Source organism: Cherax quadricarinatus, chromosome 20 (assembly GCF_038502225.1).
Source record: "Cherax quadricarinatus isolate ZL_2023a chromosome 20, ASM3850222v1, whole genome shotgun sequence".
In the NCBI taxonomy this organism is placed as follows: Eukaryota; Metazoa; Arthropoda; class Malacostraca; order Decapoda; family Parastacidae; genus Cherax; species Cherax quadricarinatus.
Window position 1 is genome coordinate 35410584 of NC_091311.1, and position 25721 is coordinate 35436304.

The 25721-nt window shown below is 43.0% G+C and overlaps 1 protein-coding gene across 4 annotated transcripts in view; it reads left to right on the top strand.

The window, feature by feature from the left end:
• LOC128700557 (uncharacterized) overlaps positions 1 to 25721 on the top strand; it is a 70198-nt gene that overhangs the window by 16242 nt on the left and 28235 nt on the right. For all 4 annotated transcript variants that reach the window (XM_053793834.2, XM_053793860.2, XM_053793852.2 and 1 more), the window contains exon 2: positions 19165 to 19260. In XM_053793834.2, the coding sequence (XP_053649809.1) occupies positions 19176 to 19260 (85 nt within the window). In that variant the 5' untranslated portion in view covers positions 19165 to 19175. The remainder of the gene's footprint in view (positions 1 to 19164; positions 19261 to 25721) is intronic.

Below are 25721 nucleotides of genomic sequence, written 5' to 3' on the forward strand. Positions count from 1 at the left end.
TGTGTGTAGTGTTTGTGTATAGTGTTTGTGTGTAGTGTTTGTGTGTAGTGTTTGTGTATAGTGTTTGTGTGTAGTGTTTGTGTGTAGTGTTTGTGTATAGTGTTTGTGTGTAGTGTTTGTGTATAGTGTTTGTCTATAGTGTTTGTGTGTAGTGTTTGTGTGTAGTGTTTGTGTGTAGTGTGTGTGTAGTGTTTGTGTGTAGTGTTCCTGTATAGTGTTTGTGTGTAGTGTTTGTGTGTAGTGTTTGTGTATAGTGTTTGTGTGTAGTGTTTGTGTATAGTGTTTGTGTGTAGTGTTTGTGTGTAGTGTTTGTGTATAGTGTTTGTGTGTAGTGTTTGTGTATAGTGTTTGTCTATAGTGTTTGTGTGTAGTGTTTGTGTGTAGTGTTTGTGTGTAGTGTGTGTGTAGTGTTCGTGTGTAGTGTTCGTGTATAGTGTTTGTGTGTAGTGTTTGTGTGTAGTGTTTGTGTATAGTGTTTGTGTGTAGTGTTTGTGTGTAGTGTTTGTGTGTAGTGTTTGTGTATAGTGTTTGTGTGTAGTGTTTGTGTGTAGTGTTTGTGTATAGTGTTTGTGTGTAGTGTTTGTGTATAGTGTTTGTGTGTAGTGTTTGTGTATAGTGTTTGTGTGTAGTGTTTGTGTGTAGTGTTTGTGTATAGTGTTTGTGTGTAGTGTTTGTGTGTAGTGTTTGTGTATAGTGTTTGTGTGTAGTGTTTGTGTATAGTGTTTGTCTATAGTGTTTGTGTGTAGTGTTTGTGTGTAGTGTTTGTGTGTAGTGTTTGTGTGTAGTGTTTGTGTGTAGTGTTTGTGTGTAGTGTTTGTGTATAGTGTTTGTGTGTAGTGTTTGTGTGTAGTGTTTGTGTGTAGTGTTTGTGTGTAGTGTTTGTGTGTAGTGTTTGTGTATAGTGTTTGTGTGTAGTGTTTGTGTATAGTGTTTGTCTATAGTGTTTGTGTGTAGTGTTTGTGTGTAGTGTTTGTGTGTAGTGTTTGTGTGTAGTGTTTGTGTGTAGTGTTCGTGTATAGTGTTTGTGTGTAGTGTTTGTGTGTAGTGTTTGTGTATAGTGTTTGTGTGTAGTGTTTGTGTGTAGTGTTTGTGTGTAGTGTTTGTGTATAGTGTTTGTGTATAGTGTTTGTGTATAGTGTTTGTGTGTAGTGTTTGTGTGTAGTGTTTGTGTGTAGTGTTTGTGTATAGTGTTTGTCTGTAGTGTTTGTGTGTAGTGTTTGTGTGTAGTGTGTGTGGAGTGTTTGTGTGTAGTGTTTGTGTGTAGTGTTTGTGTATAGTGTTTGTGTGTAGTGTTTGTGTGTAGTGTTTGTGTATAGTGTTTGTGTATAGTGTTTGTGTGTAGTGTTTGTGTGTATGTGTGTAGTGTTTGTGTGTAGTGTTTGTGTGTAGTGTTTGTGTATAGTGTTTGTGTGTAGTGTTTGTGTGTAGTGTTTGTGTATAGTGTTTGTGTGTAGTTTGTGTATAGTGTTTGTGTGTAGTGTTTGTGTGTAGTGTTTGTGTATAGTGTTTGTCTATAGTGTTTGTGTGTAGTGTTTATGTGTAGTGTGTGTGTAGTGTTTGTGTGTAGTGTTTGTGTGTAGTGTTTGTGTGTAGTGTTTGTGTGTAGCGTTTATGTGTAGCGTTTATGTGTAGTGTTTGTGTGTAGTGTTTGTGTGTAGTGTTTGTGTGTAGTGTTTGTGTGTAGTGTTTGTGTGTAGTGTTTGTGTGTAGTGTTTGTGTGTAGTGTTTGTCTGTAGTGTTTGTGTATAGTGTTTGTGTGTAGTGTTTGTGTGTAGTGTTTGTGTGTAGTGTTTGTGTGTAGTGTTTGTGTGTAGTGTTTGTGTATAGTGTTTGTCTATAGTGTCTGTGTGTAGTGTTTGTGTGTAGTGTTTGTGTATAGTGTTTGTGTATAGTGTTTGTGTGTAGTGTTTGTGTGTAGTGTTTGTGTGTAGTTTGTGTGTAGTGTTTGTGTATAGTGTTTGTGTGTAGTGTTTGTGTGTAGTGTTTGTGTGTAGTGTTTGTGTGTAGTGTTTGTGTATAGTGTTTGTGTATAGTGTTTGTGTGTAGTGTTTGTGTGTAGTGTTTGTGTGTAGTGTTTGTGTGTAGTGTTTGTGTATAGTGTTTGTGTATAGTGTTTGTGTATAGTGTTTGTGTGTAGTGTTTGTGTATAGTGTTTGTGTGTAGTGTTTGTGTGTAGTGTTGGTGTGTAGTGTTTGTGTGTAGTGTTTGTGTGTAGTGTTTGTGTGTAGTGTTTGTGTATAGTGTTTGTGTGTAGTGTTGGTGTGTAGTGTTTGTGTATAGTGTTTGTGTGTAGTGTTTGTGTGTAGTGTTGGTGTGTAGTGTTTGTGTGTAGTGTTTGTGTGTAGTGTTTGTGTATAGTGTTTGTGTGTAGTGTTTGTGTGTAGTGTTTGTGTATAGTGTTTGTGTGTAGTGTTTGTGTGTAGTGTTTGTGTGTAGTGTTTGTGTGTAGTGTGTGTGTAGTGTTTGTGTGTAGTGTTCCTGTATAGTGTTTGTGTGTAGTGTTTGTGTGTAGTGTTTGTGTATAGTGTTTGTGTGTAGTGTTTGTGTGTAGTGTTTGTGTGTAGTGTTTGTGTATAGTGTTTGTGTATAGTGTTTGTGTATAGTGTTTGTGTATAGTGTTTGTGTGTAGTGTTTGTGTGTAGTGTTTGTGTGTAGTGTTTGTGTGTAGTGTTTGTGTATAGTGTTTGTCTGTAGTGTTTGTGTGTAGTGTTTGTGTGTAGTGTGTGTGGAGTGTTTGTGTGTAGTGTTTGTGTATAGTGTTTGTGTGTAGTGTTTGTGTGTAGTGTTTGTGTATAGTGTTTGTGTGTAGTGTTTGTGTGTAGTGTTTGTGTATAGTGTTTGTGTATAGTGTTTGTGTATAGTGTTTGTGTGTAGTGTTTGTGTGTAGTGTGTGTGTAGTGTTTGTGTGTAGTGTTTGTGTGTAGTGTTTGTGTATAGTGTTTGTGTGTAGTGTTTGTGTGTAGTGTTTGTGTATGTTTGTGTGTAGTTTGTGTATAGTGTTTGTGTGTAGTGTTTGTGTGTAGTGTTTGTGTATAGTGTTTGTCTATAGTGTTTGTGTGTAGTGTTTATGTGTAGTGTGTGTGTAGTGTTTGTGTGTAGTGTTTGTGTGTAGCGTTTGTGTGTAGCGTTTATGTGTAGTGTTTGTGTGTAGTGTTTGTGTGTAGTGTTTGTGTGTAGTGTTTGTGTGTATTGTTTGTGTGTAGTGTTTGTGTGTATAGTTTGTGTGTAGTGTTTGTGTATAGTTTGTGTGTAGTGTTTGTGTGTAGTGTTTGTGTGTAGTGTTTGTGTGTAGTGTTTGTGTGTAGTGTTTGTGTATAGTGTTTGTCTATAGTGTCTGTGTGTAGTGTTTGTGTGTAGTGCTTGTGTATAGTGTTTGTGTATAGTGTTTGTGTGTAGTGTTTGTGTGTAGTGTTTTTGTGTAGTGTTTGTGTGTAGTGTTTGTGTGTAGTGTTTGTGTGTAGTGTTTGTGTGTAGTGTTTGTGTGTAGTGTTTGTGTATAGTGTTTGTATGTAGTGTTTGTGTGTAGTGTTTGTGTGTAGTGTTTGTGTGTAGTGTTTGTGTGTAGTGTTTGTGTGTAGTGTTTGTGTATAGTGTTTGTGTGTAGTGTTTGTGTGTAGTGTTTGTGTATAGTGTTTGTGTGTAGTGTTTGTGTGTAGTGTTTGTGTGTAGTGTTTGTGTAGTGTTTGTGTGTAGTGTTTGTGTGTAGTGTTTGTGTATAGTGTTTGTGTGTAGTGTTGGTGTGTAGTGTTTGTGTATAGTGTTTGTGTGTAGTGTTTGTGTGTAGTGTTGATGTATAGTGTTTGTGTATAGTGTTTGTGTGTAGTGTTTGTGTGTAGTGTTTGTGTGTAGTGTTTGTCTATAGTGTTTGTGTAGCGTTTGTGTGTAGTGTTTGTGTGTAGTGTTTGTGTGTAGTGTTTGTCTATAGTGTTTGTGTGTAGCGTTTGTGTGTAGTGTTTGTGTGTAGTGTTTGTGTGTAGTGTTTGTCTATAGTGTTTGTGTGTAGTGTTTGTGTGTAGTGTTTGTCTATAGTGTTTGTGTGTAGCGTTTGTGTGTAGTGTTTGTGTGTAGTGTTTGTGTGTAGTGTTTGTCTATAGTGTTTGTGTGTAGTGTTTGTGTGTAGTGTTTGTGTGTAGTGTTTGTGTGTAGTGTTTGTGTGTAGTGTTTGTCTATAGTGTTTGTGTGTAGTGTTTGTGTGTAGTGTTTGTGTATAGTGTTTGTGTGTAGTGTTTGTGTATAGTGTTTGTGTGTAGTGTTTGTGTGTAGTGTTTGTGTATAGTGTTTGTGTGTAGTGTTTGTGTGTAGTGTTTGTGTAGTGTTTGTGTATAGTGTTTGTGTGTAGTGTTTGTAGTGTTTGTGTGTAGTGTTTGTGTATAGTGTTTGTGTGTAGTGTTTGTGTATAGTGTTTGTGTGTAGTGTTTGTGAGTAGTGTTTGTGTATAGTGTTTGTGTGTAGTGTTTGTGTGTAGTGTTTGTGTGTAGTGTTTGTGTATAGTGTTTGTGTGAAGTGTTTGTGTATAGTGTTTGTGTGTAGTGTTTGTGTGTAGTGTTTGTGTATAGTGTTTGTGAGTAGTGTTTGTGTATAGTGTTTGTGTGTAGTGTTTGTGTATAGTGTTTGTGTGTAGTGTTTGTGTGTAGTGTTTGTGTATAGTGTTTGTGTGTAGTGTTTGTGTGTAGTGTTTGTGTATAGTGTTTGTGTATAGTGTTTGTCTATAGTGTTTGTGTGTAGTGTTTGTGTGTAGTGTTTGTGTGTAGTGCTTGTGTGTAGTGTTTGTGTGTAGTGTTTGTGTATAGTGTTTGTGTATAGTGTTTGTGTGTAGTGTTTGTGTGTAGTGTTTGTGTATAGTGTTTGTGTGTAGTGTTTGTGTATAGTGTTTGTGTATAGTGTTTGTGTGTAGTGTTTGTGTATAGTGTTTGTCTATAGTGTTTGTGTGTAGTGTTTGTGTGTAGTGTTTGTGTGTAGTGTGTGTGTAGTGTTTGTGTGTAGTGTTCGTGTATAGTGTTTGTGTGTAGTGTTTGTGTGTAGTGTTTGTGTATAGTGTTTGTGTGTAGTGTTTGTGTGTAGTGTTTGTGTATAGTGTTTGTGTATAGTGTTTGTGTATAGTGTTTGTGTATAGTGTTTGTGTGTAGTGTTTGTGTGTAGTGTTTGTGTGTAGTGTTTGTGTATAGTGTTTGTCTGTAGTGTTTGTGTGTTGTGTTTGTGTGTAGTGTGTGTGGAGTGTTTGTGTGTAGTGTTTGTGTATAGTGTTTGTGTGTAGTGTTTGTGTGTAGTGTTTGTGTATAGTGTTTGTGTGTAGTGTTTGTGTGTAGTGTTTGTGTATAGTGTTTGTGTATAGTGTTTGTGTGTAGTGTTTGTGTGTAGTGTTTGTGTGTAGTGTTTGTGTGTAGTGTTTGTGTGTAGTGTTTGTGTATAGTGTTTGTGTGTAGTTTGTGTATAGTGTTTGTGTGTAGTGTTTGTGTGTAGTGTTTGTGTATAGTGTTTGTCTATAGTGTTTGTGTGTAGTGTTTATGTGTAGTGTGTGTGTAGTGTTTGTGTGTAGTGTTTGTGTGTAGTGTTTGTGTGTAGCGTTTATGTGTAGCGTTTATGTGTAGTGTTTGTGTGTAGTGTTTGTGTGTAGTGTTTGTGTGTAGTGTTTGTGTGTAGTGTTTGTGTGTAGTGTTTGTGTGTAGTGTTTGTGTGTAGTGTTTGTGTGTAGTGTTTGTGTATAGTGTTTGTCTATAGTGTCTGTGTGTAGTGTTTGTGTGTAGTGTTTGTGTATAGTGTTTGTGTATAGTGTTTGTGTGTAGTGTTTGTGTGTAGTGTTTGTGTGTAGTGTTTGTGTGTAGTGTTTGTGTGTAGTGTTTGTGTGTAGTGTTTGTGTGTAGTGTTTGTTTGTGTGTAGTGTTTGTGTGTAGTGTTTGTGTATAGTGTTTGTGTATAGTGTTTGTGTGTAGTGTTTGTGTGTAGTGTTTGTGTATAGTGTTTGTGTGTAGTGTTTGTGTGTAGTGTTTGTGTATAGTGTTTGTGTATAGTGTTTGTGTATAGTGTTTGTGTGTAGTGTTTGTGTATAGTGTTTGTGTGTAGTGTTTGTGTGTAGTGTTTGTGTGTAGTGTTGGTGTGTAGTGTTTGTGTGTAGTGTTTGTGTGTAGTGTTTGTGTATAGTGTTTGTGTGTAGTGTTGGTGTGTAGTGTTTGTGTATAGTGTTTGTGTGTAGTGTTTGTGTGTAGTGTTGGTGTGTAGTGTTTGTGTGTAGTGTTTGTGTGTAGTGTTTGTGTATAGTGTTTGTGTGTAGTGTTTGTGTGTAGTGTTTGTGTGTAGTGTTTGTGTGTAGTGTTGGTGTGTAGTGTTTGTGTGTAGTGTTTGTGTATAGTGTTTGTGTATAGTGTTTGTGTATAGTGTTTGTATGTAGTGTTTGTGTATAGTGTTTGTCTATAGTGTTTGTGTGTAGTGTTTGTGTGTAGTGTGTGTGTAGTGTTTGTGTGTAGTGTTCGTGTATAGTGTTTGTGTGTAGTGTTTGTGTGTAGTGTTTGTGTATAGTGTTTGTGTGTAGTGTTTGTGTGTAGTGTTTGTGTATAGTGTTTGTGTATAGTGTTTGTGTGTAGTGTTTGTGTGTAGTGTTTGTGTGTAGTGTTTGTGTATAGTGTTTGTCTGTAGTGTTTGTGTGTAGTGTTTGTGTGTAGTGTGTGTGGAGTGTTTGTGTGTAGTGTTTGTGTATAGTGTTTGTGTGTAGTGTTTGTGTGTAGTGTTTGTGTATAGTGTTTGTGTGTAGTGTTTGTGTGTAGTGTTTGTGTATAGTGTTTGTGTATAGTGTTTGTGTGTAGTGTTTGTGTGTAGTGTGTGTGTAGTGTTTGTGTGTAGTGTTTGTGTGTAGTGTTTGTGTATAGTGTTTGTGTGTAGTGTTTGTGTGTAGTGTTTGTGTATAGTGTTTGTGTGTAGTTTGTGTATAGTGTTTGTGTGTAGTGTTTGTGTGTAGTGTTTGTGTATAGTGTTTGTCTATAGTGTTTGTGTGTAGTGTTTATGTGTAGTGTGTGTATAGTGTTTGTGTGTAGTGTTTGTGTGTAGTGTTTGTGTGTAGCGTTTGTGTAGCGTTTATGTGTAGTGTTTGTGTGTAGTGTTTGTGTGTAGTGTTTGTGTGTAGTGTTTGTGTGTAGTGTTTGTGTGTAGTGTTTGTGTGTAGTGTTTGTGTGTAGTGTTTGTGTGTAGTGTTTGTCTGTAGTGTTTGTGTATAGTGTTTGTGTATAGTGTTTGTGTGTAGTGTTTGTGTGTAGTGTTTGTGTGTAGTGTTTGTGTGTAGTGTTTGTGTATAGTGTTTGTCTATAGTGTCTGTGTGTAGTGTTTGTGTAGTGTTTGTGTATAGTGTTTGTGTATAGTGTTTGTGTGTAGTGTTTGTGTGTAGTGTTTGTGTGTAGTGTTTGTGTGTAGTGTTTGTGTATAGTGTTTGTGTGTAGTGTTTGTGTGTAGTGTTTGTGTATAGTGTTTGTGTGTAGTGTTTGTGTATAGTGTTTGTATGTAGTGTTTGTATGTAGTGTTTGTGTGTAGTGTTTGTGTGTAGTGTTTGTGTGTAGTGTTTGTGTGTAGTGTTTGTGTGTAGTGTTTGTGTGTAGTGTTTGTGTATAGTGTTTGTGTATAGTGTTTGTGTGTAGTGTTTGTGTATAGTGTTTGTGTGTAGTGTTTGTGTGTAGTGTTTGTGTGTAGTGTTTGTGTATAGTGTTTGTGTGTAGTGTTTGTGTGTAGTGTTTGTGTGTAGTGTTTGTGTGTAGTGTTTGTGTGTAGTGTTTGTGTATAGTGTTTGTGTGTAGTGTTGGTGTGTAGTGTTTGTGTGTAGTGTTTGTGTGTAGTGTTTGTGTGTAGTGTTGATGTATAGTGTTTGTGTATAGTGTTTGTGTGTAGTGTTTGTGTGTGCCAAGAAAGGATGAAATTTTCGTCTCAAAACGCTGTCAAAGGATAGATCACTTTTGCAGTCATCCATCATCAGTCATCAGGGGACAATCACGCAGTCATCCATCATCAGTCATCAGGGGACAATCACGCAGTCATCCAGCATCAGTCATCAGGGGACAATCACGCAGTCATCCAGCATCAGTCATCAGGGGACAATCACGCAGTCATCCAGCATCAGTCATCAGGGGACAATCACGCAGTCATCCAGCATCAGTCATCAGGGGACAATCACGCAGTCATCCGGCATCAGTCATCAGGGGACAATCACGCAGTCATCCAGCATCAGTCATCAGGGGACAATCACGCAGTCATCCATCATCAGTCATCAGGGGACAATCACGCAGTCATCCAGCATCAGTCATCAGGGGACAATCACGCAGTCATCCAGCATCAGTCATCAGGGGACAATCACGCAGTCATCCAGCATCAGTCATCAGGGGACAATCACGCAGTCATCCATCATCAGTCATCAGGGGACAATCACGCAGTCATCCAGCATCAGTCATCAGAGGACAATCACGCAGTCATCCAGCATCAGTCATCAGGGGACAATCACGCAGTCATCCAGCATCAGTCATCAGGGGACAATCACGCAGTCATCCAGCATCAGTCATCAGGGGACAAACACGCAGTCATCCAGCATCAGTCATCAGGGGACAATCACGCAGTCATCCAGCATCAGTCATCAGGGGACAATCACGCAGTCATCCAGCATCAGTCATCAGGGGACAATCACGCAGTCATCCAGCATCAGTCATCAGGGGACAAACACGCAGTCATCCAGCATCAGTCATCAGGGGACAATCACGCAGTCATCCAGCATCAGTCATCAGAGGACAATCACGCAGTCATCCAGCATCAGAGTTCAGGGGACAATCACGCAGTCATCCAGCATCAGTCATCAGAGGACAATCACGCAGTCATCCAGCATCAGTCATCAGAGGACAATCACGCAGTCATCCAGCATCAGTCATCAGGGGACAATCACGCAGTCATCCAGCATCAGTCATCAGGGGACAAACACGCAGTCATCCAGCATCAGTCATCAGGGGACAATCACGCAGTCATCCAGCATCAGTCATCAGAGAACAATCACGCAGTCATCCAGCATCAGTCATCAGGGGACAATCACGCAGTCATCCAGCATCAGTCATCAGGGGACAATCACGCAGTCATCCAGCATCAGTCATCAGGGGACAATCACGCAGTCATCCAGCATCAGTCATCAGGGGACAATCACGCAGTCAGCATCAGTCATCAGGGGACAATCACGCAGTCATCCAGCATCAGTCATCAGGGGACAATCACGCAGTCATCCAGCATCAGTCATCAGGGGACAATCACGCAGTCATCCAGCATCAGTCATCAGGGGACAATCACGCAGTCATCCAGCATCAGTCATCAGGGGACAATCACGCAGTCATCCAGCATCAGTCATCAGGGGACAATCACGCAGTCATCCAGCATCAGTCATCAGGGGACAATCACGCAGTCATCCAGAGTCATCAGGGGACAATCACGCAGTCATCCGGCATCAGTCATCAGGGGACAATCACGCAGTCATCCAGCATCAGTCATCAGGGGACAATCACGCAGTCATCCAGCATCAGTCATCAGGGGACAATCACGCAGTCATCCGGCATCAGTCATCAGGGGACAATCACGCAGTCATCCAGCATCAGTCATCAGGGGACAATCACGCAGTCATCCAGCATCAGTCATCAGGGGACAATCACGCAGTCATCCAGCATCAGTCATCAGGGGACAATCACGCAGTCATCCAGCATCAGTCATCAGGGGACAAACACGCAGTCATCCAGCATCAGTCATCAGGGGACAATCACGCAGTCATCCAGCATCAGTCATCAGGGGACAATCACGCAGTCATCCAGCATCAGTCATCAGGGGACAATCACGCAGTCATCCAGCATCAGTCATCAGGGGACAATCACGCAGTCATCCAGCATCAGTCATCAGGGGACAATCACGCAATCCAGCATCAGTCATCAGGGGACAATCACGCAGTCATCCAGCATCAGTCATCAGGGGACAATCACGCATTCATCCAGCATCAGTCATCAGGGGACAATCACGCAGTCATCCAGCATCAGTCATCAGGGGACAATCACGCAATCCAGCATCAGTCATCAGGGGACAATCACGCAGTCATCCAGCATCAGTCATCAGGGGACAATCACGCAATCCAGCATCAGTCATCAGGGGACAATCACGCAGTCATCCAGCATCAGTCATCAGGGGACAATCACGCAGTCATCCAGCATCAGTCATCAGGGGACAATCACGCAGTCATCCAGCATCAGTCATCAGGGGACAATCACGCAGTCATCCAGCATCAGTCATCAGGGGACAATCACGCAGTCATCCAGCATCAGTCATCAGGGGACAATCACGCAGTCATCCAGCATCAGTCATCAGAGGACAATCACGCAGTCATCCAGCATCAGTCATCAGGGGACAATCACGCAGTCATCCAGCATCAGTCATCAGGGGACAATCACGCAGTCATCCGGCATCAGTCATCAGGGGACAATCACGCAGTCATCCAGCATCAGTCATCAGGGGACAATCACGCAGTCATCCAGCATCAGTCATCAGGGGACAATCACGCAGTCATCCAGCATCAGTCATCAGGAGACAATCACGCAGTCATCCAGCATCAGTCATCAGGGGACAATCACGCAGTCATCCGGCATCAGTCATCACGGGACAATCACGCAGTCATCCAGCATCAGTCATCAGGGGACAATCACGCAGTCATCCAGCATCAGTCATCAGGGGACAATCACGTAGTCATCCGGCATCAGTCATCAGGGGACAATCACGCAGTCATCCAGCATCAGTCATCAGGGGACAATCACGCAGTCATCCAGCATCAGTCATCAGGGGACAATCACGCAGTCATCCAGCATCAGTCATCAGGGGACAATCACGCAGTCATCCAGCATCAGTCATCAGGGGACAATCACGCAGTCATCCAGCATCAGTCATCAGGGTACAATCACGCAGTCATCCAGCATCAGTCATCAGGGGACAATCACGCAGTCATCCGGCATCAGTCATCAGGGGACAATCACGCAGTCATCCAGCATCAGTCATCAGGGGACAATCACGGTCATCCAGCATCAGTCATCAGGGGACAATCACGCAGTCATCCAGCATCAGTCATCAGGAGACAATCACGCAGTCATACAGCATCAGTCATCAGGGGGCAATCACGCATCAGTCATCAGGGGACAATCACGTCATCCAGCATCAGTCATCAGGGGACAATCACGCAGTCATCCAGCATCAGTCATCAGAGGACAATCACACAGTCATCCAGCATCAGTCATCAGGGGACAATCACGCAGTCATCCAGCATCAGTCATCAGGGGACAATCACGCAGTCATCCAGCATCAGTCATCAGAGGACAATCACGCAGTCATCCAGCATCAGTCATCAGGGGACAATCACGCAGTCATACATCATCAGTCATCAGGGGACAATCACGCAGTCATCCAGCATCAGTCATCAGGGACAATCACGCACAATCACGCAGTCATCCAGCATCAGTCATCAGGGGACAATCACGCAGTCATCCAGCATCAGTCATCAGGGGGGACAATCACGCAGTCATCCAGCATCAGTCATCAGGGGACAATCACGCAGTCATCCAGCATCAGTCATCAGGGGACAATCACGCAGTCATCCAGCAATCAGCAGTCATCAGGTCATCAGGGGACAATCATCCAGCATCAGTCATCAGGGGACAATCACGCAGTCATCCAGCATCAGTCATCAGGGGACAATCACGCAGTCATCCAGCATCAGTCATCAGGGGACAATCACGCAGTCATCCAGCATCAGTCATCAGGGGACAATCACGCAGTCATCCAGCATCAGTCATCAGGGGACAATCACGCAGTCATCCAGCATCAGTCATCAGGGGACAATCACGCAGTCATCCAGCATCAGTCATCAGGGGACAATCACGCAGTCATCCAGCATCAGTCATCAGGGACAACCACGCAGTCATCCAGCATCAGTCATCAGGGGACAATCACGCAGTCATCCAGCATCAGTCATCAGGGGACAATCACGCAGTCATCCAGCATCAGTCATCAGGGGACAATCACGCAGTCATCCAGCATCAGTCATCAGGGGACAATCACGCAGTCATCCAGCATCAGTCATCAGGGGACAATCACGCAGTCATCCAGCATCAGTCATCAGGGGACAATCACGCAGTCATCCGGCATCAGTCATCAGGGGACAATCACGCAGTCATCCAGCATCAGTCATCAGGGGACAATCACGCAGTCATCCAGCATCAGTCATCAGGGACAATCACGCAGTCATCCAGCATCAGTCATCAGGGGACAATCACGCAGTCATCCAGCATCAGTCATCAGGGGACAATCACGCAGTCATCCAGCATCAGTCATCAGGGGACAATCACGCAGTCATCCAGCATCAGTCATCAGGGGACAATCACGCAGTCATCCAGCATCAGTCATCAGGGGACAATCACGCAGTCATCCAGCATCAGTCATCAGGGGACAATCACGCAGTCATCCAGCATCAGTCATCAGGGGACAATCACGCAGTCATCCAGCATCAGTCATCAGGGGACAATCACGCAGTCATCCAGCATCAGTCATCAGGGGACAATCACGCAGTCATCCGGCATCAGTCATCAGGGGACAATCACGCAGTCATCCAGCATCAGTCATCAGGGGACAATCACGCAGTCATCCAGCATCAGTCATCAGGGGACAATCACGCAGTCATCCAGCATCAGTCATCAGGGGACAATCACGCAGTCATCCAGCATCAGTCATCAGGGGACAATCACGCAGTCATCCGGCATCAGTCATCAGGGACAATCACGCAGTCATCCAGCATCAGTCATCAGGAGACAATCACGCAGTCATCCAGCATCAGTCATCAGGGGACAATCACGCAGTCATCCGGCATCAGTCATCAGGGGACAATCACGCAGTCATCCAGCATCAGTCATCAGGGGACAATCACGCAGTCATCCAGCATCAGTCATCAGGGGACAATCACGCAGTCATCCAGCATCAGTCATCAGGGGACAATCACGCAGTCATCCAGCATCAGTCATCAGGGGACAATCACGCAGTCATCCAGCATCAGTCATCAGGGTACAATCACGCAGTCATCCAGCATCAGTCATCAGGGGACAATCACGCAGTCATCCGGCATCAGTCATCAGGGGACAATCACGCAGTCATCCAGCATCAGTCATCAGGGGACAATCACGCAGTCATCCAGCATCAGTCATCAGGGGACAATCACGCAGTCATCCAGCATCAGTCATCAGGGGACAATCACGCAGTCATCCAGCATCAGTCATCAGGGGGCAATCACGCAGTCATCTAGCATCAGTCATCAGGGGATAATCACGCAGTCATCCAGCATCAGTCATCAGGGGGCAATCACGCAGTCATCCAGCATCAGTCATCAGGGGACAATCACGCAGTCATCCAGCATCAGTCATCAGGGGGCAATCACGCAGTCATCCAGCATCAGTCATCAGGGGGCAATCACGCAGTCATCCAGCATCAGTCATCAGGGGACAATCACGCAGTCATCCAGCATCAGTCATCAGAGGACAATCACACAGTCATCCAGCATCAGTCATCAGGGGACAATCACGCAGTCATCCAGCATCAGTCATCAGGGGACAATCACGCAGTCATCCAGCATCAGTCATCAGAGGACAATCACGCAGTCATCCAGCATCAGTCATCAGGGGACAATCACGCAGTCATCCATCATCAGTCATCAGGGGACAATCACGCAGTCATCCAGCATCAGTCATCAGAGGACAATCACGCAGTCATCCAGCATCAGTCATCAGGGGACAATCACGCAGTCATCCAGCATCAGTCATCAGAGGACAATCACGCAGTCATCCAGCATCAGTCATCAGGGGACAATCACGCAGTCATCCAACATCAGTCATCAGGGGACAATCACGCACTCATCCAGCATCAGTCATCAGGGGACAATCACGCAGTCATCCAGCATCAGTCATCAGGGGACAATCACGCAGTCATCCAGCATCAGTCATCAGGGGACAATCACGCAGTCATCCAGCATCATTCATCAGGGGACAATCACGCAGTCATCCAGCATCAGTCATCAGGGGACAATCACTCAGTCATTCAGCATCAGTTATCAGGGGACAATCACGCAATCCAGCATCAGTCATCAGGGGACAATCACGCAGTCATCCAGCATCAGTCATCAGGGGACAATCACGCAGTCATCCAGCATCAGTCATCAGGGGACAATCACGCAGTCATCCAGCATCAGTCATCAGAGGACAATCACGCAGTCATCCAGCATCAGTCATCAGGGGACAATCACGCAGTCATCCAGCATCAGTCATCAGGGGACAATCACTCAGTCATCCAGCATCAGTCATCAGGGGACAATCACGCAATCCAGCATCAGTCATCAGGGGACAATCACGCAGTCATCCAGCATCAGTCATCAGGGGACAATCACGCAGTCATCCAGCATCAGTCATCAGGGGACAATCACGCAGTCATCCAGCATCAGTCATCAGGGGACAATCACTCAGTCATTCAGCATCAGTTATCAGGGGACAATCACGCAATCCAGCATCAGTCATCAGGGGACAATCACGCAGTCATCCAGCATCAGTCATCAGGGGACAATCACGCAGTCATCCAGCATCAGTCATCAGGGGACAATCACTCAGTCATTCGGCATCAGTCATCAGGGGACAATCACGCAGTCATCCAGCATCAGTCATCAGGGGACAATCACGCAGTCATCCAGCATCAGTCATCAGGGACAATCACTCAGTCATTTGGCATCAGTCATCAGGGGACAATCACGCAGTCATTTGGCATCAGTCATCAGGGGACAATCACGCAGTCATCCAGCATCAATCATCAGGGGACAATCACGCAGTCATCCAGCATCAGTCATCAGGGGACAATCACGCAGTCATCCAGCATCAGTCATCAGGGGACAATCACGCAGTCATCCAGCATCAATCATCAGGGGACAATCACTCTGTCATCCAGCATCAGTCATCAGGGGACAATCACGCAGTCATCCAGCATCAGTCATCAGGCGACAATCACGCAGTCATCCAGCATCAGTCATCAGGGGACAATCACGCAGTCATCCAGCATCAATCATCAGGGGACAATCACGCAGTCATCCAGCATCAGTCATCAGGGGACAATCACGCAGCCATCCAGCATCAGTCATCAGGGGACAATCACGCAGTCATCCAGCATCAATCATCAGGGGACAATCACTCTGTCATCCAGCATCAGTCATCAGGAGACTCCATGAACGTCACTAATGAACTGTTCCTAATAGTCTGCCATCAAAAAAACTCGTTATTGCGGGAGATCTTTATTACGAGGAAAGAGAGCATTCATGGCTGACCACACCTGAGGCTGAAAGGAGACACCTAGTCAACTTACTAACTTACTTGCTAAGTCACACTTCTCTCAGACATCAGGTTTTTAAACACACCTGATGGAGTTGAGTCACCGTGCCCTTGTCATAGGGTTGCTCCCGTCCTAGGGCTGTAAACGGCACTCCAGTTATCCTGAAGGAGATTCACAGTGCCCTTGTCATAGGACTGCCACAACCACATGGCTGCAAACGGTACATCACTTGTACACACACTCGGACTCTCCTTCAGGAGCCACTGCCGGGTCACCACATGGAGAAGACCCGGGCCAGGACCCTCCTGGAGCACCTACATGAACATGAACTCCCTAAGGACCTAATCAGTTTGTTTTCTTACTAATTTCCTTACCTACTTAGCCTCTTAATTTCTGTCATGCTCTCTTAATATATTTTCTCAACAGAAAATAATATAAGAATATTAATACCTAGTGATATTACTGTTTAGTTATTGTTGCTTGTTCAGTTATTACCAGAAAGTAGTAATAAACTGATTCGCTTGTTCAAAAGTAATTTAGTTATGTTTGAGATAATGGTCTATTGAAGGGAATTATCTTCCATTAGAGATATTTATCGTTTTGAAGAGATATGTTTACTCGATTAGAAATAATCACTTTAAGATATAATTATTTTCTATTAATGATAATTATATTCTCTTGAAGATAATGTATCGTTACATATAATCATGTTCTATTTTAGATAATCATCTCAAATTACAGATAATTATCTTCAGTTAGAGATATAATTATCTTACGTAAGTTTATTTTCAATTATATGTGAAGATCTTCTATAACAGAAAATTATCATGTATAATAGAGATGTTGAATGATGTGTCAGTGAAAGACTTGGACGACGGAAAATAAAAACACAAAGTCGTGACTCGCCTCAGTATGAGAGCTAAAAGATGGAAGCAAACATACCGTAGGGAGGAAACGCGGCAGTAAAAACGTAGCACACGCATATAAAACCGGGACTGAGACGGGGAAACATCTGGACGAGTGCCGCCGTGATTTCTGCCGAGCAAACTAAAGGCAGAAGGAATTGTTGTATTCTATATTGCGTGGTTAGGGGGGAGGAGCTCCCACATGCTACCTCCCCCCATTCCTCCCCCCCCTCCTTTCTCTCCGGATGTTGCATGGATGCCATTCCAGGACGTTGGAATGGGTTCAAGAACTTTGCTCATAGGGCGCGTACGCATGTCAGTTCTAAGAATGTGGTCCCAGTTACCGTACACGAGCATTGAAACCACGGCACGGGTAGGGATTAAACCCGCGGTGAATGAGTCATAAAATTCCAAACAGACGCGTTAGCCCCTGGGTCACCTGGCTACAATAAGATTTATCCGACTAGGTATATTTATACACCAGAGGAAGGTTAACATAGGCCACAACTGTCACCACAAATGTAAGTCTTTACAGACGAATCTCCCTGACAGCGTGGCCGTCACGAATTCTAGCTCGAGTCCCCTAAAAACCCTCATCACGACTCAAGAAATCGTAATGACACGATTCCCACGCTGGCGGGATATTCGTCTGTAAAAAGTTGCATTTGTGGTCACAGTGGTGCCTATGCTAACTTTCCTATGGTGTAAAAATATACATAGTATCTTATTGTAGCCAGCTGGTCCAGTGGCTAACGCGTCGGTCTGGAATTTTACGACTCTACCGCGGGTTCAAGCCCCGTTCGTGAAATGGTTCGTTTGCAATCGTGCCATTACAATCTCTTGAGCCACGAGCATTGAAAATTTGAAGCCGATCGGAAGAGGCATTCTCGAGTTATGTTACACCTAATAAACAGGAAAATCTGCTTTAGAACGAAATTCGTTCCTCATTCGGATTTTCGAGGATTTTTTTCTTAATTTCTATTTTAATACGAAAAATTTACTGAGATCAACCAAATAATTCTATGGATATTTACAAAATAGCAATACTTAGGTACCTTTATTGGCGAGAAGGTCACGTCTGCCTCAGCAGTCGAATAGAGAGGTGGTGACCTTCGTATTCGACTGCTGAAGCCTGCTGTGCAGACGACTAAATATTCCGTTAATTAAAGATCTCGAGGTAAACATCAGTGTTAAGGTGTGTGAAGGGACCTTCAGCCTATCCAAAGGTCACTTACAAAAAAACTTCAGCCAAATTTAAGGTCATTTAGGAAGAAATTTTAGCCAAAGGAAAATTATATATATATTAACCAAACATTAGGAAATATTTCGAAAATTGCCCACATGGATTTCAGAAATTCCGGCAAAGATTTTTATGGCCTCGTCGGCCTCCAGCCCCACAGACCGAGCGAGACACTTGAGAGGGACACAAAATTTACATCAGCGGAATACAAACCTTTTCCAATTCCACACCCCCTGTTATTTTTAATTCCATTTGGCAAAGTTCAGACTGTGTTTCTCTGTCTCTCTCTCTGTCTCTCTCTCTCTCTCTCTCTCTCTCTCTCTCTCTCTCTCTCTCTCTCTCTCTCTCTCTCTCTCTCTCTCTCTCTCTCTCTCTCTCTCATCTTACATCCAAAAGTCACTTCTTGAACGGCTTATACAATACCTCCCCTGCACCTTAGGTCACTGGATACAAAGGCCCCAAAGATGAAAGACATAGGTGCGGAGCAAGCTTTAACTTCGACAACGTTTCGTTCTATACAGAACGAAACGTTGTCAGAACACAAGCTTGTGCAGCACCTGTGTCTTCCTCACCTCTGGTCACTGCCGAGGAAGAGACACCAGTGAAATCTCACTGCAATAAGCAACTACATTACTCGTCACTACTAACGAAATTATTAATGCTGAACCTCTGTTGCAAATGCAAAGCAAAATTACATATGCATATTAATCGCCTCTCGCTGTAACCACATAATCAGGTAAGGCTGTTATTCCACTGAGACGGATAAATCACTGCTAATCCTCGGAGATGGATAAAATTCCAGTATTTCGCAATTTCACGAATCCACATTCAAGAGAAATCGGTTAATCCATGTTAATATTACGTAAAATTTTCAGAAATAATCCTTGTAATCTGCAGGCGTGAATAATTCGAACACACACTGAAGTTCTAGTGTGTGTGTGTGTGTGTGTGTGTGTGTGTGTGTGTGTGTGTGTGTGTGTGTGTGTGTGTGTGTGTGTGACCCCCCTTTAGTGTTCAGTTTACCATATTAATTACAGGTGTTCTGACCCTATTCTTCCCTGTTCTACCACCTAATATGTTTCCAGATTTGCTATCTTTCATGTATCCTTTATTAAGACATATGTGTCCTCCATGTAGCTTGCCACTACTCTTTGCTCCTCCTTGGGACCTGTATGTTACCCACAGGTTAAGCGCTTTTCCCCGAATGTAATAATTATAATAATTTTTTCAAAGCTCTGAAATAAACTGATTAATACAAATGTATGTGTGCGTGTAAGTATTGTCAGTTCATTATTTTCCGAGAGAGAGAGAGAGAGAGAGAGAGAGAGAGAGAGAGAGAGAGAGAGAGAGGAGAGAGGAAGGGAGGAAGGGAGGGGACAGTAAAACCATTTTAATTATGATATACTTGTGTACCTGTTAATGTGTATGTGTTTTATGTATTTGCAAATTCAATTTCATAATAACAGTAGCTACAAATTACAAGAATTGCAATAGCAATAGCAGTAATACAGACATTACAGATGATAGCAGCAATTCCTTCCCCAAAAATAACTAGTCCTTAAGGGCCTCTACTAATAACACTGGCGACAACAAAAGCAACAGAGTGATGTTGATAACTCCTGTGATTTCCTTCAGGTGAGAAGAGGATGGGAAGAATTTTGCCTTTGCTGTTGCTACTGTTACTGCTGTTGCTGTCACCTCAGCGGTTGCTGACTTCTGCAGCTGTTACACGTACGTCCGCACAACACTCATCTTGCTTTTCATATTGCTTTGTTTTGTTTTTCTGTTGCAGTGTGTTGCTAGGAACCTTAACTATGTTTCCATTATCATGCTCCATCACGTCAGGTAATAGAATCTGTCAGTCTGAGCTGGCAGGCTTAATTACCTTGATTACTTTTGTTATAACAAAGTCTTAGTGGATCATAGGTGAGCTTATTCAAGACTGGCAGTAAATAGGTACCTGGGTGTTAGTCGAGTGCTCTTGATTGCTTGGGCATCAGGTGAGGTAGGTCAATAGGTCTCATCTTATAAATTCATGTAAATTCACTGTTGCAAAAATGTGTGTCTTCCTTCACTTTATCACGTATCCTTCCATTTGTCCAAAGATTTCACAATGTACTGTGTAAGCCTCGAGGTGTCTCACGAACTTTAGGTAAGTTCTCAAAAACTTTAGGTAAGTTCTCAAAAACTTTAGGTAAGTTCTAACGAACATTAGGTAAATTTTCACTAACTTTAGGTAAATTCTCACGAACTTATAAAGTTGTCGTTTCTTGGCGTGAGGGGAATAATGAATATATATATATATATATATATATATATATATATATATATATATATATATATATATATATATATATATATATATATATATATATATATATATATATATAATTATATTCATTATTCCCCTCACGCATTGATCTCCCCCCCCCATCAATGCGTAATCCGCAACTCTTCCTCAGTCTCATACAGCTCTTCCCCTCCTCATACATCTCTTCCCCTCCTCATACAACTCTCCTCCACCGAATCACACATTCCCCTCCCAATACAATCTGCAAATAGCCTCCCCACACAATACAAAATACATCATGGGTTAGTAATATCCATAAGTTTCTCTGGGAAATATTACCCCGGGGACGTTCTGGCCTCGAAAAGTGCTCGCTAATAACCGGTAATACTCTGTTAATTTAGCAAATGACCTCCGCGGCACCCGTCAGACAGTGGACTCATGTCACAGCATCACTCAGGCAGTGGACTCATGTCACAGCATCACTCAGGCAGTGGACTCATGTCACAGCATCACTCAGGCAGTGGACTCATGTCACAGCATCACTCAGGCAGTGGACTCATGTCACAGCATCACTCAGGCAGTGGACTCATGTCACAGCATCACTCAGGCAGTGGACTCATGTCACAGCATCACTCAGGCAGTGGACTCATGTCACAGCATCACTGACAAATGAGTCACGCAGCTGTTTATATATACATATATATATATATATATATATATATATATATATATATATATATATATATATATATATAATCTTTCTTTCTTTCAACATACCAGCCGTATCCCACCAAGGCAGGGTGGCCCAAAAGAAAAAACTAAAGTTTCTCTTTTTAAATTTAGTAATATATACAGGAGAAGGGGTTACTAGCCCCTTGCTCGCGGCATTTTAGTCGTCTCTTACAACACGCATGGTTTACGGAGGAAGAATTCTGTTCCACTTCCCCACGGAGGTAATAGGAAATAAACAAGAACAAGAACTAGAAAGAAAATAGAAGAAAACCCAGAGGGGTGTGTGTGTATATATATGCTTGTACATGTATGTGTAGTGTGACCTAAATGCAAGTATATATATATATATATATATATATATATATATATATATTATATATATATATATATATATATATATATATATATATATATATATATATATATTCATGTAGTCAGTATTACAGTTACAATTGTAATAAGTCACGTAGTTAAAATGTTTTAATGTTCATTTAATATTTGTTCACTGGAAGGTGAAAAGCTGTGAACATATTTTCAGTTCATCCGTTCATCAAACTGAACACCGGGTTCCATTTTTCTTTAATTCAAGGAACCTTTTCCTGGTCAGAAATGTAAGTTAGCTGAACCTTATCCAAGGAATAAAAACAGTGGTCAAAACTTTATTATCTAATGAATAATAAAACTTTATCTACCGTGGTCTCAGACCGCGCCGCGGGTGCGTTGACCCAATAAATTCTCTCCAGGTATACTCCAGGTATACCCTTTCCGTTAGCAAATATTTTAATACTGCATTTAACTGGATGAAACACCTGACCAAATGCTCCACGTGTGGGTCATCATATGACTAAGACTCGCGTCAGGAAACACTTGCCTTGATTCCTGACGAATCTTACCTAGCATAAGAAAGCATTAATACATCTGACATGTCTTGTTGACGTTCTTCTGGATTAACTCCAAAAAATTTAGTTGTACGGATTGGAAGGCACATTTCAGGTGTTTTTAATAACATTAACACGGCCGTAAATATCGCTAACCAGTGTTACTAAAAACCCTGATAACCTAAGCTGGTGTTGCAGAGTGTTGTTGGGTCGTCAGGTGGGTGTTGACACGACTTGTTTTGTTTTCTTGCTGTGATTGCGTGGAGGCAACTTGTGTCAAAGCTTGACAGAGGGAATTGTATTGTGTTATGTATGTAATACCGGAAAGTTGGTGAATAAGACACATGTGCAAGACTTTGGTATCGTAAGTTGATTCATGACATATTTATCTTAAGTTAATGAATAAGACACATGTGGGACGAGTGAGAAAGTTGTTAGTTCTCTGCAGGTAATATTGTCATTTGTCTCATCATTCACATGAAAATATTTAAAATGTTGATAAAAATATATCAACTCAGAGTTTTTTTTTTTCCTGTGCTCTCACTCGCTCTCTCATTACAAAAGCAAAAATAGAAAAGTTGAAAGAAGGCGGCAGAATTCTCTCTCTCTCTCTCTCTCTCTCTCTCTCTCTCTCTCTCTCTCTCTCTCTCTCTCTCTCTCTCTCTCTCTCTCTCTCTCTCTCTCTCTCTCTCTCTCTCTCTCACTCTCTCTCTTACACAGGGTTTGACAACATTAGGTTAAGGATCCCTGGTTTTATTGACAAGCTATTTACAGGTTAAGGATTCCTAACTTTATTGGCAAGCTAAGAGCTGTTACCTACATCAGCTCATTTGAAAGCATTTTTATTGTTATGAGACATACAAGTAGGGAACAGGATGAAGTTGGAGCCATCTGTGGGCCAGCATTTTCATTTGATCAACTGACTTTATCTCGTTGACATCATTATGCTGTACGAATGTGTTCCATACTCGAGTCATCCTGGGTATATAGGATCTCAGATGGAGTGAAGTTCTGGAGAAGGGTACAGCCAGAGTGAAGTTGATGCTTTCTGCCCGTCTTGTGGTCTACCTGGAGGTTCAGCTTCATCCAGAGGTTCAACTTCATCCAGATCGAATCTTTCTCTTGAACAACATGAATAATGCTCGTTACGAAAAATAAATTCTGTTCCGTTCGTGTGTGTGTGTGTGTGTGTGTGTGATTGTGTGTGTGTGCGTGCGTGCGTGTGTGTGTGTGTGTGTGTGTGTGTGTGTGTGTGTGTGTGTGTGTGTGTGTGTGTGTGTGTGTGTGTGTGGTTTAATGATTATGATGGTGTTCGTGTGTTATGTGGTGTTCGTGTTATTTTATTCCTCTACGACCACAGTTTATTCTTAACCTACCTGAAGTGGGCTCCAGTGGTCCTGGGCCCCGTGGGACGGTCCCAGACCCGTGGTCGTGGGCCCCGTGGGACGGTCCCAGACCCTTGGTCGTGGGCCCCGTGGGACGGTCCCAGACCCGTTGTCCTGGGCCCCGTGGGACGGTCCCAGACCCGTGGTCGTGGGCCCCGTGAGATGGTCCCAGACCCGTTGTCCTGGGCCCCGTGGGACGGTCCCAGACCCGTGGCCGTGGGCCCCGTGGGACGGTCCCAGACCCGTTGTCCTGGGCCCCGTGGGACGGTCCCAGACCCGTTGTCCTGGGCCCCGTGGGACGGTCCCAGACCCGTTATCCTGGGCCCCGTGGGACGGTCCCTGTTACAAAAAAACGCGATTCTAAAAGCTTAGAGATCTCCAGTGAATACTAGAAAGGACTGCCCTTCTAGCATCCAGCCTGTTACTGGGTTTTCGTAACAATTAGTCAGTATCCTTGTCCAATTATCCATTAGAATTCAGTATGATTCAATAGTGCTTCAGGATTACAACTGGTAGGCTACTAACTAGAGAAATTAAAATATAATAAATTTATTAATCATTAAGTTGTCTAGGCGTATATCAAATTAAATTAAATTAATCACAATAATCAAAATAATATTAATCACTTCTCTCGTGTACAGTATTATTGTGCTGAAAGCACATATCACATTTATAATTCTTAAGTACCGTCTGGTACATTAACATTTAATAATACAATATACAAATAATTATGTGTATGTGTGTAAGTGCTCTAAGTAGTTCACTATGTCTCAAGACTCGACTAGACTTAAACAAGTGACTGACTAAGTCCTCAAATAAACTAACTTCTTGACCAACTGGCAGTCAGAACAGTCTGCTTGAACAATAAAAAGAATGCTAAGCCCAATAGCAATATAACAAGCAACTGTGACACAATCAGGATCAAGGAGATAATATAACGACACTAAGTAGGGACCATCAGCAGATCCTCCACAAAAGTCACAAAACTCCCATACTACTGAATCTAAGTTCAGCATAAGAAAATCACCGACTGTGACAGTACACAGATACCAGTACAAGTTAGGTCAGAAGCTACAGCTCAGGACCTGAGTTGCTCAGAGTGTCTACACGACACACAACCTCAGTACAACGTCGAAAATCACTAAGTCTATACAATGTTCTGTGAACAGAGTCTCCAGAACTAACAACAATAATGAGACAAGAGACGATCTTCCAACAAGGGCCAATAAGGAAGGGTTAGGCACGCCTTGTCAAGAATACGTCCAACCACCAAGAGAGTCTAGACCAGACTGAATACTTCAGGCGAGGTGAGATAACCCCCCCTCGATCACGTGATAGCTCCGTGGACAGTTGTTGCTCAGCAACAGAGAAGCCGGCAGAGTAACGAGCCACAAGCGATAATTACAGTAGTTAGACAATCCAAACTTGAACTTTGAGCACATAATATATGTGTTACATCCTACCTAACAACATAACTAAGTCAAATAATAATATAAAGCAATATATTTACGATTTAGCTATTATCGCAAATATAAGCAATATAAAATTATATGAAAAGGAAATTATATACATACACATTATATACATCATATACATTGTAACCCATTCAGGGGTTGCAACAGTCCCAGACCAGTGGTCGTGGGCCCCATGGGACGGTCCCAGACCCGTTGTCCTGGGCCCCGTGGGACGGTCCCAGACCCGTTGTCCTGGGCCCCGTGGGACGGTCCCAGACGCGTGGTCGTGGGCCCCGTGGGACGGTCCCAGACGCGTCCTCAGATAAATCAAACAAATCCTCCCTTAACACATTAATCTCTGACGTCCGATCTTGCTCATATATTCCGAAAATAATCACTAATTAAAGTTTTGTGATTGACTCTGCCTGCCTCAGGGTTGGCGGGTGTCACCACCCGCCCTGCTAATTACCATGGTAATTATCATGGTAATTATCATGATAAGGGTCCTTTTTAAAGGACCCCAATAACATGATGTTGGTGGAGGACCGTTGAACCTAGGAACTCACCTAACCCCCCCCCTCCGTTGTGTGACCCATCATGGGTTATCAGAGCTTATTCATAGGGTAGCCTTGAAAATGGGTTGGAGAAATATTTTTTGTCAGTGGGTTTGGGTTTGAGAATGTCCTGCCAAGCATGGGTCAGTAGGCCTGCTGTAGTGTTCCTCCTTTCCTATGTTCTTATGTTATTAAAATATGGTGACACACACACACACACACACACACACACACACACACACACACACACACACACACACACACACACACACACACACACACACACACACACACACAAGAAATTGAGGTGGATCTACGCCAGGACGTACATCGAGCTGGATCTACGCCAGGACGTCACATCGACCTGGACAATCTACAGTGCTACAGCTGCACTACAAGTACTGTATCACCTATGAGTGGTTGTTTGGGTGTGGGGTCCAGGTTCCAATTAACCGCCAAGCTGAATGTGAATGGTCTAACTCTCATAGCACGATAAAGAATAGGCACTCAAGTATTCAATAAGGTTTAGCAAATGGTAATCCATTGAACAAGGAGATTAACTCACTATAAGCAGGTCGATATAGGCAACACTGCAAGGGTGGGAGTCAGGTCACAAGAGTTTGTGGACACAAGCGACAACTGAGAATCTACATTACACTCCAAGCACAAGCCACCTACTTTTCAGACACATAATAAACCCACACATAATTCGACACATAATTACACACACACACACACACACACACACACACACACACACATACACACGGTTAATTGGAACCTGGACCCCACACCCAAACAACCACTCATAGGTGATACAGTACTTGTAGTGCAGCTGTAGCACTGTAGATTGTCCAGGTCGATGTGACGTCCTGGCGTAGATCCAGCTCGATGTACAA